Genomic DNA, 16,077 nt, shown 5'->3' with positions numbered 1-16,077 from the left:
TAGACTGACTCCGAGGCTATAGCACTCTACCTTATTTTTATTTATTATCTACCAATATAAGTACAATAGGAGTTGACTCGGGTCTCCACAACGGGTGTGGAAGTTTACCTTAGTTCTTGCTGACTGGGACCTGGGGTTTCATCCCTCGAATCCCCACCAATGAACAGCTTGACGTCGGGGTTAGGTTCAATACTACAGTAATAATGATTACTACTAGACAGCTATGTCACTATGCAGTGACTGAGTGAAAGAAAAAACTGTGCCTGTCACTGTCTTCGGCCTCTCCGGTGTGTATTTTGCAAGCCGCATTCCCATAATCAAATCGCCGTATGGGGTAGTATCAATAGGTAGGAAATGTTTGTTGGGACGGGGCTTTTTTTTTTTTTTTTTTTTTTTCCTCTTTCCTCCCTGCTCGTTACGCTCTCCAACAGACAAGGATCTTGATTCCTCTGCCCCTCTCCTCATCTCTTCCTAGAATCCGCCGGGACCGCCTGCCTTTGCGGACCCTTTGCCTTTCCATCCACTCCGTAACCGGAAACTGCTACCACGTCCACCTGCTGCAGGCGTCTCGTCTTCGAACCCCGATTTGAAGATTGGGCCGCCTCTCAACCCATGAAGCTGCGCGGCCTCGTCGTGTTTGAACCCTTCTCCGTCGTCTAGGGTTGCCCGCCAAAGCGCCCTTAGCGATGCGTTCCACTCTTCCAGAGATTGCAGTCGATCCACGTCGCTAGTACTCTCTACTACCACGGTCCCACTCTCTTGATCAATTTTGGCGTCGAGCTTCTTGTCAAGGATTAAGAAGCTAAGAATATCCTGGACTTCTGGCACTGAAATCTTAATGTGCTTGGAGATAAAGCTGAGCGTGAACCGGGTGTATGGTGCGATCAACTTGAGAACGGCCTTCGTTCGCATGTTTCGACTAACTTCGTCGATATTCTCTGCGATAAATGGGTCGGCTAGTACGTCCGGGTTTTTGCTTAGCACGGCCTCATAGGCATGGATATCGTCTCTCTGGAAGGCATCCACCAAGTCTGTCATGGCCGAGATTCGTGGGTCGCTCTTGTATGGCTTGGTCTCTTGTGAATAGAACGGATTGATATCCGATTTCATCAACATGGTGGTCAGCACAAGATATTTGAGGACCTGGATCCTTTGCATCGAGCCTGCCTCGTCATAGTTGCGGAATGACTCGAAGAAGTCGCTCTGCGCCTCTTCCCAATTTTCCTCACTCATATGCATTTTCCCTCCACACTCGCGGATGATCCCCATGATTTTCGGATGCGGTACAGCCGACCGGACGCGGAGGGCACGCTGATATAGGGCCTTCAGCCGTTTGTTGTTTTTCGTCTCTGCATACATTTGGATTTCCAGCGCATATAACTCGAGTAGATAAGTCCCTTTGCTGGGATCATCTGAACCGTCTTCCCGTTGGCATGCTCGATGCAATTCGCGCACTTTTTTACTCAATTGTGCGTACTCCTTGCGTTCTAGCCAGAGACGGGCCAGTTTGATATTCGTCTTCAGCCACAGGCGTTCGTTGTTCGTATTTTGGAACGAGTTGAGGGTCAATGAATAGAATTCCTCCATACACTGGTAAGCTTTGTCGTCGTCCGAGCCTTTCTCGATATAATCGAGCATATTGTTAATGGACTTTTCGGAGTAATTTCGTGTGACGGCCGACTTGACGTAGGTAAGAAGTTCTCTGTAATGTTCGACAGCCTGGAAGACAGTTAGCTTAGTGCCGTGCATGATGAAATAGAGATGGAGGGAAAGCGTACATCGCCATACCGCCCGAGTTTGAATTCCAATTTGATGGCTTGCTTGAGACCTTTAAACCCCCTTCGGACGCCATCAGCATTGGACTTGTCTACGGAGTGTGGTGGTCATATTTACCAGTCGCCTTTCTCCTCCTCCAGTGGTGGTACCCCTAGAAACTCAATGATCGCCTCTTCGGGAGAGTCTATCTTTATTTGTTTTGCATTGTAGTATTTATTCTCGATCCCAACGTCTCCTGACTCGTCATCGTCCGCATCTTCGTACTCGAAGTCGTAGCTTTTTGCCAGAGTCAGTTAGATATCACTTCTAAAATACCGCACAGCGAGTAAACAGAGGGGGGGGTGTAGCTCACTCTTCATCACCGGAATCTTGCATGAAATCGTCATCGTCCGACATGGTGGGGGAATCCGAAAGACTTTTCTCGGGAGTTTGGTATGTTTTGAATTAATTGAAACAATTCTTTTGCTCGGGTTTTCGTAAAAATTAAGAGGCCGTGGGATGGAATGCCAGGTACGATGGATAAGGGAGTAGAGGATAAAGTTGTGCAGGTAGTAAGAAGGCAGATAGTAAGCTGGCGCAATGCGAGGGAGCTCCCGCACCTACCGGAGCCTGGGGCAGCCTCAAGTCACTGTTCCCCGCTTAGTTATGCCATGATGGGTCCGACAGTACCTGGTTCTCGAGTACAGATTCAAGACAACTAGACTATGTACACTTCTGCAAGCTATCTATTTACTTTCGATAATTATCAGGTTCAAAGTAAACATGGCTTATCCTTCTTAGGTTTTTTTTTATAAATTTATTATTTTTTTTTTTAAATTTGTTCGTGGCAGTTTAGGCTATTTTAGTTATTGATTAGGCCGAGAGTTTGAATGGCATTTGCTGTATCAGGATATCTTTGATTGAAATCATCGCGCAGTTGACCTGAGACAGTGGTTTTGCTCTATATAGCGACTATATAAATAGCTGGATTGAGTAGTATGGGGTCATAGGAGATGTTCACATGTTTGTAAGCGCAGATAAATGACTTATAACTACTACTATGTACTCCGATCATCCGCTAGACAGAGTTGGACAACAAAAAGTACCGCCTAATTGCCACCGTTATATGGGATAATAAGCCCAAAAAATAGAGAAGCCTTGCATACAGAGTGGGACAGTGAGACAGTCGGTGGTTGTTGCCATTAAGTTTTTGCTCCATCACGCGCTAATTACTTCGTAATGTCTCGAATGAATATTTCTCAGCGACCCCATAGCCTGGAGTTGATCCATGGTGGACCAAGGCCTATCAGTTACAAACATAATAGAAACTACTCTGTACTGCAACTCTGGTTCGTAAGGTACCTATCTACAATAAAATATTTCCGGTGCTTGGTTGGCTAGGGGCGTCGTGAGCCTCATACCTTAGGCACGGGAGGCGAAGGCCCTTGGCAGATGACGGTCGCCTTGCTCGCTGCTGAACCTTTCATGATCCGATGACATCGACTCTGCACGGCCCACGACTGTACTCCTCAACAACGCTTTCTCCTTATTTCCTCCTCTACACTGCAATACCATCTACTATACCTTAATATATACCCCCTCCACACGATATATGCCTATATAGGATTAGCTTTCGATACGTCGCGCTAGCTTTCCTCTTGTCGCATACTCCAACAAGCAACTTCCGCATAGCATTACTTTCGCAATGGACTTGTGTGGGCGTCAAAAGGTTGTCCGACGCAAGATGGTACTCCTGTCAGTGTGCTCCGCAAACTAAAGGACATGCTCGAACAATGAATCCTGACATTTATTCAAATAGAGGTGATGGAGCTTGCGGCAAGACCTCTGCCCTGAATGTCTTTACGAGAGGGTTGGCGACTCCAATTTCCCCTCCTTTTTGCCCCCAAGACTACGCTAACTAATCTTTCTGGTCTAGATACTTCCCAACGGTCTAGTGAGGATCACTTTTGTTTTGAATAAATCCACTGCATATTTTGCCATATTAACGTTTGCGACTATTGTATAGTGAGCCTACGGTTTTTGGTGCGCGGGCTCCCCTACTTGTTTAAATCATAGTATGCTGACCATCGTTTAGAAAACTATGTCCACGGTAATTGCTCCTTCCCTAAACTATCTAAGTCTTATACTTATACTTATTAGATATCTTTGTCGACAATGTACATATTGAATTATCGCTATGGGACACGGCTGGCCAGGAGGAATTTGACCGACTACGCGCACTGTCGTACGAGGACACGCACGTCATAATGCTTTGTTTCAGTGTTGGTGCTATCTCTTGCTTTGAATTCGCTATTCAGGAGTTGACGGCGCCTGCAAATATAGGTCGACAGTCCCGATTCGTTTGAGAACGTGGCTACTAAATGGATCGATGAAATATCCGAGAATTGCCCGGGTGTCAAACTTGTTCTTACTGCGCTCAAATGCGACCTGAGGAAGGACGAGTTCCTGAATGACAACGTAAACGCCATCACATACGAACAAGGCCTTACTAAGGCAAAAGAAATCGGTGCAGTGAAATATCTAGGTAAGTCATTCTCCGTAGTTACAGCGTATATTGAAATTGGGATCCTTAACATTGATATGATGATAGAATGCTCCGCTGTCCAAAATCGTGGCATCATGGAGACCTTCTATGAAGCGGCTAAAGTCGCGCTGGAGGTCAAGACCCAAGGGTCAAACGGACCCAAGGGACGGTGTGTCATACTTTAAATGCATTGTCTACGCTTTTCAACTTGGACGGTCTCTGGCGCCATTTGAATTTCCTTTTTGTATACCCCTATTGGTTTTTGGCACCATTCCACGACAGCAACACTGGAGTTACGACCTGCGGATTATTGGAGCAGACCACTGTCTACTTCCGCGTTGCTCTTCAGCAGATTTTTTTGTCTCTATTTGGTCATTTCGCTTCTTTATACATACTTTGTTGATCTATTTTATAGTTGGCTTACTCCCAGTTTCTCGATTCGAAGTCAGCTGCAGATGCAACCCAATCCTTATCTCTACGCCACACTTCCATTTATGCGATTGACACCCTTTCTCGTCTAGCGCACGGTCATTGGGCCAGCTGGACAAAGGACGAGATATGGACTGCACTTATAATTTCTCTATAGATTTTGCATGTGTACTAATTATATCAATGGAACTGATTTATCTATAGTTTAATTTTCCAATCCACTTTTGAATTCCAGCTGTATATGCAGATTTTTATAGACAGAATATTATGTATGTACATTCCCCTATATCACCCCCAAAGGTAGTTGTAGTAGCAGGTATATCGGGCATTCATTCATATTTCAGTTCTTCTTCTCGAACGTTATACACCTCGTCGATTTTCTCACCCGTCGCACTACCACCACAGGCAAAATCCGCATTCAGCCTCTTCACGAATGCCTCCACAAACCTATTCGCAACCTCATGAACTTCCACACCAGCGACACCCTGTCCCTGCAAGCTCGTAGCCTCCCTCCCTTCCAGCCCGCACGGGACAATCTGCTGAAAATACCACATGGGCTCCTCCGTAATATTAAACCCAATTCCATAAGAGCTGATGTTCCGACGAAGGTGCACCCCAACAGCGGTTATTTTCTTTGGTACTACCCCCCCACTCTCACTCTGCTGCACCCATACCCCCGGATCCTCAGTAACGAGACCATGCACCCCATATCCGTGCAGAACATCAATGACACTGTTCTCCAGCAACCGGATGTGACACCGCGGGGTTAGACCCAGTCGGCGTAAATCGAACACTGTATACGCGACCAGCTGTCCTGGCCCATGGTACGTCGTTTGGCCGCCGCGTAGCGTGGGGTGGTATTCTGCTACCGGGGAGCCGGTGGGAGAGGTCAACAGGGAGCGGATCGGTTCCAGCGATGGCGGAAGGGAGATATGATTTATGCAGGAAGAGGGAGATGCGGGACAGGTATTGGAGGGTGGTAGATCGCGTCGGCCAGTCGTGTACACTGGGTTCGGAGTGAAGGTGATGATCGTTGGGTCGGGGGCCGCGGAGACGGGTGTCGTGGCAGGGAGGACTGCCTTTTTATGCGCGAGGAGACGACTGGTGAGAGTTTGTTGCAGATTGGAGACCCGTGTGAAGGAGGTGATGCCTGGGAAGTGAAGGTGGGCGAGTCTCATCGTGCATGGATGGGTGCTTCGGGAGCTGATCACTTGGGGGTGTGGTCTGATATTAAGTCAATTAATGGATATGTAGCGGCCTAGTTATCAGTGCATTTTTGGTTACCGTCAATTGGTGGATCGAGGCGATTCCATTGAATATTTGACTGGTACAAGAGACGCTGTGTTGAACAACGTACTACCGCTAACTCGGCACTGTTTCTCCGATAAGATTCAGATAGACGTCACCGTCGCTCGTGGATCATGTGATTGATTCCTGTTCATCATGGCATATTTGATTACACGATTTTACTCTGGACAGGCTGTTTATAGCCTATAAGTTATAAATGCCCGTTAGTTTCTTGAGGTCGTATGTAAATCCCTGAAAATCCTGCAATCTCATGGTGAACTTACGCTACCGGCGTTTGAAATCCGGTGTATACAAAAGTCTAAATAATAAAAAAAAAGGAAGCAAAATACCCATAAATCCATGATACATTTTGGTTCTTTACCGCAAAGCTGAATGGAGAATATACTTATACAAGACCTAAGCATCCAAAGCTCCATTGATCAAAGGAGACTCCTCCGCGTCCTCTCGAACCACCATCCAATCACGCACTCCTCCTTTCCAGTCAGCAATCCGTCCTTCACGCACTCGGACCGTGACCACGCGGACATCACTATCTATTGAAACACTGGGTCTTCGTTGGCCGGACTGTTGTTGCTGCTGCTGGCCAATGAAGCTCATTTCTTCCTCAAAGGTATTATTCTCGAGATGCCTCTCCTTGCACCAGGTCTCCTCCTCGGACCCGGGCTCCAGGAAGCGAGCTGTGCCAGTGATGGTGGTGGAAATACTTGAAAGAGCGCTTGTATTAAGATTCAATAACAAACTGGCTAGCGATGACCTTGTCGCGGCAGGTGGCGGGGATCCCTCACGTTCGCCAGCATTCGTGGCTCGCGTAGGCGGACGATGAGACACCCAATCATGGACCAATAGGGAAACCTGGGGATTGGTCAATAGATGGTTGGTCTTGCGCGACGACGGGTTGGTGGTCATGATAATTGTGGGATACGGGTTAAAGGGAGTCGAGGGTAGGTAGGTATAGGACATGAGAGATATATGAGGAGTCATTCCGTCACATGTTGCGAGATGGAGCTGAAGGGAACTCAGGTTAGTCTCACATGCAAAGCAGTCTTATTTAACAGATGCAAGAGTACCCACAAACCGTGAATTTTTTAGACAAGCAATGACCTCTGGAGGAAGAGTGGTTGCAACATGAGGATGGGTGGTGCTTGCAGACGCCTCATACGAGAGGGGCGGGTTTACGGAATCCGTCATATCTGGTAGTAGAGCGAGATGATATCAGTTGAAACTACTTCCCAGTCAATATCACAAGAATCGCAGGGTCAGATGATAAACTCGACGCTCCAACAATCAGTCGTAGGCAATAATGTTAAGTATACCAGCATAGAGGGGTGAGAGAACCTGAGGTGGCACACACGGTCGCGTTGGACCAATTCCACTAATCCTACTTTGGTCTAGTAAGCCGAGTCTGATCGCCAGTGGTTCTGTAAGTTACTCGCGTTCCAAGGCAGGTATTTCTCCCTTTCTACGTCATTGCTGGACCCGAACGACCGGATTGCTCTTTAGTGTATCATGGCGGACGTGGATATCTTCTTCGGGGATCAATCTCCCTCAGTAGCTAGATGCAATTTTCTCAAAGTTGTGGGGCTAACCCCTGTCGTCTCCATGTGTCGCAATTGTATGTAGTCCGTGAGAAGCACTGCTTTCGTCATCATTGTCTCAGGAATGGAGCAACGCGCAGTGGAGATCAATGAGGACAAGGTTGCCAGCAAATTATAGAGCTTTGGGTATGAACATCATAAGAGGTAGCTACTGTCCACTTATTGTGGATTAGGCCTGTGGATCATATCATATATGGCAAAGATAGCTGTACCATTGGACTGTCGTCAGTCCTCAGTCTAGAAGCCCTTTAACCTAGTATCGCCCGTGACCGCAACGGGACAATCTCCTTCCCCGCACTTCATGTGCCAGCTTTCCCCAGCTTCCGTTGATTCCCAGTTCCATTGGCCTTTTGAGTTCTCATCTCCTCAACCTGCCAGTAACTGTGGCCAATATCCCACCGTCTTCATCAAGGATCTTTTCTTCTCCGCTTGAACATCCTTGAAACCCCAGTACTTCTACAGTGACATCTCTTCTGCAGCAGCCAGTCCACAGAAGCCTTTTGGTCTGACCATCGATCTCGCCCCTGCTCATTCTGTCGCCCTCTCCTCGCTCCCCCCTTCCCTCTCCCCTTTCCTTTAAACCATTCTTGTGTTCCTCTGGAAGTGCTGTTTACTCTTCTCTAATTTTCGTCTTTATTCACTAGCGATTGGCACATTCTCCTACCCCTTTTGCAGATCTGTTGTCCCTTCTAGCATCTGAAGTTTTTTTGTTTGCATTCTGCCTCGTATCATTAGCCATTATGCTTCTATCACGCTTTCCCCGACCGGCATCCTCGCTGGTTCGACCCTTCACCTCCTCTGCCGCTGTCTGCCGCACACCCTCCATTCGTGACATCACGCCCGACTCGGCGACCGAGTTTAATGCACGTCAGAAGGAGTTTCGTGAGAATTTGGAGGTGGCTCGTAAGAAGAGAGAACAGCAAGAGAGTCAGTTCGTTGATACTTCTGCTTCTGGTTCTGCCTCATCCCCTATTTCCCGTGATCGCTTCCGTGAGTACGCCACCGCTCCTGTTGCTCCACACGTGAGCAGTGCGAGCAATAATGGCAGTCGTGTACTAGATGCCGCCGAAGTTCTTGACGGTAAGGCATTGGGCTCACTATCTACCCATCGTGGTTTAGGAGACGAACATTTGTTGGAAACCGCGCAGTCTCCCAAGCGGGGGCCTTTGTCCTCACTGATATACGGAACGAAGGAAGGTCAACAACTCGATAAGGATATTGAACGCTCCTTCTCCCAAGTCCTCGCTCGCGGCAAATATGTTCACTCGATTGTTTTTCATGAAGTCAAGCCCGACAAGGTAGACGAATATGTCGATCTCGTGGGCCAGTGGTATCCACGCATGGCCTCCACAGAAGAGAACAGGGTGAATTTGGTAGGAAGCTGGCGCACACAAGTGGGTGATAACGACACTTTTGGTACTTAAACCTGGGGAACAACCTCCCCCCTCTCCCTTTCCACGTTCCTTTATTGATAAAACTGGCCCGAGCCTTTATGCCTGGAAGCTAATTGCTGGCCCTGTAGTGCACATTTGGGAATACCAGCGATATGAAGGCTACCATGCCTCCCTCCATAACATTTCTCGGCACCCAGAGTTCCCCGAGTTTGATCGGAAGCTAAAGAGCTTAATAAAAAGCAAAAAGACATCGCTGATGCAGGAATTCTCCTTTTGGCCAACTACACCACCACGACGTCTGGGAGGACTTTTTTGAACTCCGTTCCTACACTCTTCACCCTGGAAACCTACTGGAGTGGGAAACTCACTGGCGACGTGGTCTCAAAGCTCGCCGTGAAGTTATGGAGGGAGTTGGCGCATGGTTTGTGCAGATCGGCGACTTAAATACTGTGCATCATTTATGGCAATTTGCAAACCTGGAGGAGCGCAAAATACGCCGGGAACAGTCGTGGGGTATCGAAGGTTGGGCGGAAACAGTGCACAAGACCGTTCCTCTCATCCAGACGATGCAAAGCAGGATCCTGATCCCCATGCCCTGGAGTCCCGTTGGATAAGCAGTCTGTTGTTGTCGACATAACGGTATGTGGTCATGAGCAATATGTCCTGCTTGTGCCCGCCAGGTGGACAGGATAGCATAGGCCCTTGGAAATTGAGGAGGGCAGGAGAACGCCGTATGGTGTGAAGAACAAGGGCGGCCTTACCGGGGACGATGTGACAGGTCCTTGAGCTCACTTTGTCTATGGCTCAATATCAGTTGGTAACTCTCTCGGAATTTCCTATTTGGCCATAGGGCTCTTAGCGCATCAGATCTAGCATTGGCATTCCCTTTGTTCGCATGTCCCCCTGTATCTAGAAATTTACACTTGTACGTCGGAATTCCATCGGCGTTACTTGGATCTTTACTAATGTTTACCCCTCTTTTGCCTTGTGTATCTTGCCTTTTTTTCACGTTCGTCATATGGTGCCTCGGATGCATCCAACCCACCAAAGTTTACCAGGCTTCTCCTTACCCCACTTCCATTTGTGGATTTAAGGACGACGATCAGCGAAACCGTGTCACTCGTAGATGCACAGTAGTCTTGGAGTCGATGCAGTCTCCCCAACCAAAGGAGGCACGTGGACGGTCGACCCTCAACACCACATCTGATCTCCACCTAGGTAATAATACTCTTACTTCGTACAGTAAATTCCACCAGAGAAGTAAACGCTACCATACCAATTCCTGTGGTACGCTGTAATTATCCCAACGAGTACTCTGTACGGTCGAATTCTTTGAACCTCGTCCCCGCGCGGGAACTTCTAAGGGCCCCGTTTTTTTTGCCGGGCAGAAAAAGTGGTAGTAATGGAAACTCATAATAAATACTAAATATTTTTGGGACAAAGAGGAATATCAACAAGAGAAGCGCTCACCTCTTTGCTTTGTTGTTTTTTCTTTATTTATCTCCAGTCCTCTCTTTTTATCCTTTCTCTTTCCCCCTCTGCGATTCTGTCTTTTTGGATTCCCAACAGCCGTACCGAACCTCAGACTTCCCCCAAGGAGCACCTTACTCGTCGCACGTTTTACGTTTCCATTTCCAATTATTGCTAGCTTGGCGTTCCCGTATAAAAGAGAAAGGACCTCTTTATCCTCCCTCAACCACATACACATCTCCCATAGCCAGGCGTGAAAAAAAAAAGGAGAGAAGTGTTTAATCGCCGAGAGACAAGATGGTGTACATCCGCCGGCATCAACTTCCCAACCTACGGGAATACCGTTACGCAGGAGTCGACTATTCTTTAATAAGCCGCTATATTCTGAAGCCCTTCTATAATAATTTGGTGATCAAATGTTTCCCTATGAGCATGGCGTGAGTAGTAGCAGTGACCTGATATTTTGCATGCTTGTCTCTCGATTGGCTAACGGCTACGTATGCATTAGTCCTAATGCCGTAAGTTCCTAGTCCCTCTGTGTTTGGTCTGTCCATGACCGTACGAATAACTGAGGACTGCTAGATTACCCTGACAGGGTTTTTCTTCGTGGTAGTCAATTTCTTGACCATCTTATGGTACAACCCAAACCTAGATCAAGATTGCCCGCCTTGGGTCTACGCCAGTTGCGCCGTGGGGTTGTTCCTATATCAGACTTTTGATGGCGTAGACGGCATACAAGCGTACGGTCCTCCTATGCAACCTGTTGACATGGTAGATATGGACGCTGAAAGATTCGTTATACAGTCGAAGAACTAAGCAGAGCGGTCCTCTTGGTGAGCTATTCGACCATAGTAAGTAGACTTGCCTGCTCCTAAACGCTGTGCTGGCGTTAAATCTCCATGTGCTACAGGTGTCGATGCATGCAACACAGCTCTTGGGGTTTTGATCTTCGCTGCAGCGATGAATCTCGGCCAGTCCTGGGCCACAATTATAACGCTCTTTGGATGTATGCTGAATGCCCAGACCAGAACATGCTTTCAAGACGACTGACATGATATAGCCACAATGACGTTTTATGTCCAGACTTGGGATGAATATTATACACAGGTACTGACCTTGGGCATTATTTCAGGGCCTGTTGAAGGGGTCCTGACTTTGTGCACTGTCTTTGCCTTTACAGCCTACATGGGCGGTGGCAGCTTTTGGCACCGTCCAATGCTCGAAACTATTGGCGTCCCACAATTGGGTTTTATTCCGGAGCAGGTGTATAATATGCCCTTTACGCAGTGGTACCTGGTTTACGGTGCCTTCGTCCTCTTCTTTGCTACGGGCTCAAGTATTGTACATGTCATGAAAGTCCGAAGTGAGCGTGGCCAAGACCCCATCAAGCCACTCTATGGCCTTTTGCCTCTTGTTGCAATCTGGACACTTGTGCCGGCTTACTTGTATCTCCAGCCAGTCATTTTGGAGAACCACACTGTTCCGTTCGCTCTCTTCGTCGGCTTAGTCAATGCGTACGCCGTCGGAAGAATGATCTGTGCACACCTGGTGAAATCCAGCTTCCCCTACTTTAATGTACTTGCTTGCCCTCTCGCTTTGGGTGTTCTGGATAGCGTCGGATTTTGGCCAAGTGCTCTTGGAAATGCATCTGGACAGGTTGCTTTCATTTTTACATGTTTGGGTCTGTCGGTTGGTGTTTATGGCAGCTTTATTGTAAGTGGCAAGTGCTGTCCAATTATGTGCTTATACTGATTGTATAATAGCATGATATCATCACAACGATATGTGACTATATTGATATCTGGTGTCTCAGCATCAAGCACCCATATATCGAAGATGCTAAGGCCGTTAATGGACAAGCTGAGGAAAGCTCCAAGAAAGCACGGTAATTGCATGAGATTGTCAGGCGTGCTTCTCTTGCATATCAACTATGCAGGAGCCATCACAACTTTCTAACAGTGCGAATGAGCTGTCACTGTGGCAGCATTTCTTGGAATTTCATTCGCCGGGTTTGTAATGTACATAAAAGCGTTGAAGCAGGGTGGTTTATCTTTCTGAAATGGAGTCGGGATGAATATGTCCAGAATATAGCGGCGACACGTGGGCTGGAAATCCTCCATGTTATTCATTTAATATCTTGGGTTAGATTAGCGATAGAGGGCACAACAGAGATGCGATATATGCATGTATTTGCGCTTTTTTCTGCTGGCGGGAAGACCGCCGTTTCCTCTATGAAGGTAATACAGTCCATATCCGACAAGCAAGATGTTCTGGAACTCTTTTTGGCTGGAGGGACCTTGGGATGTAACCAATGCCGACTAAATAGCGACTCTGATTGGTGACGCCAAGGCTACCCGGAAGGGCAGTGTTAGCGAGGGTTTGAACCCTATTTTCCCCAAACGGGACAGTGGGTGATGCGGGAGAGAGAATTCCCTTCAGAGCCTGCCTTCTCCACGAGACCACCTTTTGCTCTTCTCACCCTTCAAGCAGGCCATCTCCATCAGCGCCCTTATTCAACCCATTTCGCTGATCGACTTTTTGTCTCGTCAAGATGGTAGGTTCAATCTGTCATTTGTCTATTGCGCCCGAGACATCATTCGTCCATATACAGACGATGCTGTCGTATCTGTCTCGTGCTCACCGTCGCCGTCGCCATCCGAATCCCATTTCATCGACAGGGCTTCACGAATGAACAAGAAAAGAGAGTGAAGGATATGTGCTGATGGTTTATTTTTTTTTCTAATAGGTTCTCGCGGTCGACCTCCTCAACCCTGCTCCTCAGACTGAGGCCCGCAAGCACAAGCTTAAGGTACGATGATTTAAACACTGAATGGCAACTGTGGGTGTCCAAAGACTGACTTGGGAAATTTTTCTTCCTTCACAACAGACCCTTGTGCCTGCTCCCCGTTCCTTCTTCATGGACGTCAAGTGCCCCGGCTGCTTCACCATCACCACCGTCTTCTCCCACGCCCAGACCGTCGTCGTCTGCGCAGGCTGCTCGACCGTTCTCTGCCAGCCCACCGGTGGTAAGGCCAGACTTACCGAGGGATGCTCTTTCCGGAGGAAGTAGATGTCACGATGCAACCAGGCCGAAGCGATGATGAAAAGAAATGTGGCGTTCTAGTGGATTAATATGATTCTTTTTGAGAAAGTATACTCAGATAGAAGATGGAATCCTTGCCCGCTTGCGAGCAGACCCCCCAAAATACAAAGGTTCGAAGGGAATTGAAAAAAATACCAGGCATTTGTTTTTATACCAGCCAAAAGCGTGCCATGTGTTAGGCTTTCTTGAAATGGAGGGGAGTTCCGGATATCTGCAAATATTGATCGGTCCATTACTTGACATCAAGTTTTTGCCTCCATTTATGTTCTCTCGAAATATTGTCTTCCTGATTATGCGCTTTTCTGTACGGCTTTTTATTTCGACATGTATTTTTTTTCTACACGACATGGGCACGACTGGATGACAGAATGGGCACATCAGCATGAGCTTTGCCGAATGCAAGAATTCGAATGTCTAGGACTTGAGAAAATTCTCTGCCGATGACGACAGTGAATGAGTTGTCCGGCACTGTTAGGAAGGCCGATGCGTTTTTACGGATGTAGCCTCGGCAAGATGATAACGATTGTCGTGGTTCCGGATGAATCCTATGGCCATTGTCTCTGCCGAGTGCTGTGAACATCCAAGATGTGGACATGCCTCAGTGCACTGCAATCGTACATTTGGTGTTTGCTCTATCTGATGTTGCCCTCGTAGCTGTAGACGTACGCGCTTAGATGAAGCCCTTATGCACTTTGCTTAGCCTGTTGGACCGGCGGCCACGTGTATTGGTAGTTGTAGATCTGCAATGTACGGTATACTCCCAGTCAATAAACTATCACCGTCAACCAGCACTGACAGCGGCCGTTCCCATGCTTCCCTTACTTATTTATTATACAAGGCAACTCAGCTTAAAAAAGTTACATCGAAGTTTCTCTAATAGTAGATAGCTAAAAATCCTCATAATCCATACCCAGTACCAGCAAACTTTCAGACAAGGGAAAGGCTGTAGCTGAGTGATTATTCCTGTTTCATTGTCACAGATTATTATCATTGGGATACTAGTGGTCATCATGTACGTGATTAACTTCAAATTCTAGACTGTTCGCGACCTCGATGCCGTGGCACTATTGATGAGGAAAGCTTGTACCTGTTGACCTTTGTTGAGGAAAGCTTGGACCAGGACGGCTGGAGAAAGCGCCTCTGCCAGAGCCCCGTCCTCTGGGGAATAGAACCACCCGCCCTGCACCGCTGAAAAGGAGAAAGAGAAAGTAATCTTGTGAATGTCAGTGAGAACACTTATAAGAGATGCTTGCCCATGAAATGCTTGTCTAAAAGGTGCTAGGAGGGTACTATTGTTACCAGAGACCAACGGGGATGTCGTCTTATCGGCCCCATCCCAATCAGGGACTCCGACGCCCTTCTACTCACCACCACTTTCGCTCTCTAATCCACGCTTGTTCTTCCAATATACAACCAACCCACTGCGACCTAGCAGTCCTTCTTGATTCCGTGAATCAACACCCTCCACCACCACTACCATGTCTCAACGACCACCCCTCAAACTCCTCATGCTGCACGGCTACACCCAATCCGGCAACCTCTTCCACGCCAAAAGCCGCGCTCTAATCAAACACATCACGAAATCCTTCCCCCTCCACGAAGTCTCCACTGTCTACCCAACTGCTCCCCTCCGTTTAAACCCTGCCGACATCCCTGGCTACGAACCCCCACAAGAAGGGGGCGACAGCAACGCGGTAGCAGAAGCCTCCGACGCTTACGGTTGGTTCCGACGCAACAACACCGCCGACCCACCGCTATACATGGGTCTAGAGGACGGACTCGATGCCGTCGCGAAGGTTCTACGAGACGACGGTCCGTTCGATGGAGTGATTGGGTTTTCGCAGGGCGCCGCAATGGCAGCCATGGTGGCTTCGTTGCTGGAACTCGGACGGAAAGAGGCGTTTGCGAAGTTCGCGCAAGATGACGACCGTGTGTTTTCGTTCCCAACTTCGTTTGATGGATTGGCACATCCGCCGTTCCGGTTTGCGTTATGTTATAGTGGGTTTCGATCGCCTGGCGCTAGGTATCGGGGGTTTTATGAGAATCCGGCGCTCAGGACACCGGTTTTGCATGTTTTGGGATCGTTGGATGCGGTCGTCGAGGAGGCAAGGAGTCGTTTGTTGATCGAGGCGTGTGAGGGAGATCCAGAGAAGGAGGGTAAGGTCGTTTGGCATCCTGGGGGACATTTCTTGCCTAGTCAACGGCCGTTTTTGGATGCTGCGGTACGGTTTATTCGGGATCAACTGGAGAAGAAGGTTAAGTCGGCTGCGGTCGAGGAAGATGTGAATAATATGGATTGGCCGTTTTAGATTGTAGATATGAATATAGATATAGAATGATTCGTGTATATTTCTTCTCATGATATTCAAATGATCTGCTACACATTACCGTAGAGAATAACTTCCGGATCAACAGTAGAGCATGCAAAAGTATTAATGCATTTCTACTACCGTATATTTTACACTATGTATTTGGTGA

At 47.8% G+C, this 16,077-nt stretch overlaps 8 protein-coding genes across 8 annotated transcripts; 5 read left to right on the top strand and 3 right to left on the bottom strand.

Annotated features, from left to right (window-relative positions):
* Positions 1-471: 471 nt before the first annotated feature.
* Positions 472-2,172, bottom strand: ATNIH1004_007114 (putative COP9 signalosome subunit 2 (CsnB); the record flags this gene model as incomplete). Its single annotated transcript, XM_033571741.1, has 4 exons — positions 472-1,719; positions 1,779-1,839; positions 1,894-2,052; positions 2,129-2,172. 4 exons carry the CDS (start codon positions 2,170-2,172, stop codon positions 472-474), a joined length of 1,512 nt encoding a protein of 503 aa, XP_033425056.1.
* Positions 2,173-3,460: 1,288 nt separating this feature from the next.
* Positions 3,461-4,485, top strand: rho3 (Rho family GTPase RHO3; the record flags this gene model as incomplete). Its single annotated transcript, XM_033571740.1, has 3 exons — positions 3,461-3,514; positions 4,099-4,300; positions 4,367-4,485. 3 exons carry the CDS (start codon positions 3,461-3,463, stop codon positions 4,483-4,485), a joined length of 375 nt encoding a protein of 124 aa, XP_033425055.1.
* A 573-nt stretch (positions 4,486-5,058) lies between these two features.
* On the bottom strand, positions 5,059-5,907 carry LIP2 (lipoyl(octanoyl) transferase LIP2; the record flags this gene model as incomplete). Its single annotated transcript, XM_033571739.1, has 1 exon — positions 5,059-5,907. One exon carries the CDS (start codon positions 5,905-5,907, stop codon positions 5,059-5,061), a length of 849 nt encoding a protein of 282 aa, XP_033425054.1.
* A 526-nt stretch (positions 5,908-6,433) lies between these two features.
* ATNIH1004_007111 (uncharacterized protein) lies at positions 6,434-6,943 on the bottom strand (the record flags this gene model as incomplete). The annotated part of the gene is made up of 1 exon (XM_033571738.1): positions 6,434-6,943. The coding sequence occupies one exon, from the start codon at positions 6,941-6,943 to the stop codon at positions 6,434-6,436; it is 510 nt and encodes a 169-aa protein (XP_033425053.1).
* A 1,429-nt stretch (positions 6,944-8,372) lies between these two features.
* ATNIH1004_007110 (NIPSNAP family protein) lies at positions 8,373-9,640 on the top strand (the record flags this gene model as incomplete). Its single annotated transcript, XM_033571737.1, has 3 exons — positions 8,373-9,048; positions 9,155-9,233; positions 9,289-9,640. 3 exons carry the CDS (start codon positions 8,373-8,375, stop codon positions 9,638-9,640), a joined length of 1,107 nt encoding a protein of 368 aa, XP_033425052.1.
* Positions 9,641-10,793: 1,153 nt separating this feature from the next.
* On the top strand, positions 10,794-12,385 carry ATNIH1004_007109 (aminoalcoholphosphotransferase; the record flags this gene model as incomplete). The annotated part of the gene is made up of 7 exons (XM_033571736.1): positions 10,794-10,933; positions 11,005-11,014; positions 11,079-11,236; positions 11,301-11,347; positions 11,407-11,502; positions 11,557-12,209; positions 12,260-12,385. 7 exons carry the CDS (start codon positions 10,794-10,796, stop codon positions 12,383-12,385), a joined length of 1,230 nt encoding a protein of 409 aa, XP_033425051.1.
* A 662-nt stretch (positions 12,386-13,047) lies between these two features.
* Positions 13,048-13,566, top strand: CRP6 (40S ribosomal protein eS27; the record flags this gene model as incomplete). The annotated part of the gene is made up of 3 exons (XM_033571735.1): positions 13,048-13,050; positions 13,243-13,305; positions 13,384-13,566. 3 exons carry the CDS (start codon positions 13,048-13,050, stop codon positions 13,564-13,566), a joined length of 249 nt encoding a protein of 82 aa, XP_033425050.1.
* Positions 13,567-15,077: 1,511 nt separating this feature from the next.
* On the top strand, positions 15,078-15,908 carry ATNIH1004_007107 (alpha/beta hydrolase; the record flags this gene model as incomplete). The annotated part of the gene is made up of 1 exon (XM_033571734.1): positions 15,078-15,908. One exon carries the CDS (start codon positions 15,078-15,080, stop codon positions 15,906-15,908), a length of 831 nt encoding a protein of 276 aa, XP_033425049.1.
* Between the last annotated feature and the right edge of the window lie 169 nt (positions 15,909-16,077).

Source organism: Aspergillus tanneri, assembly GCF_003426965.1.
Source record: "Aspergillus tanneri strain NIH1004 chromosome Unknown AapTan_7_pilon_pilon_pilon, whole genome shotgun sequence".
Lineage (NCBI taxonomy): Eukaryota > Fungi > Ascomycota > Eurotiomycetes > Eurotiales > Aspergillaceae > Aspergillus > Aspergillus tanneri.
Note: the sequence above shows the minus strand (reverse complement) of the source record. Positions and strands in the feature narration are given on the sequence as shown.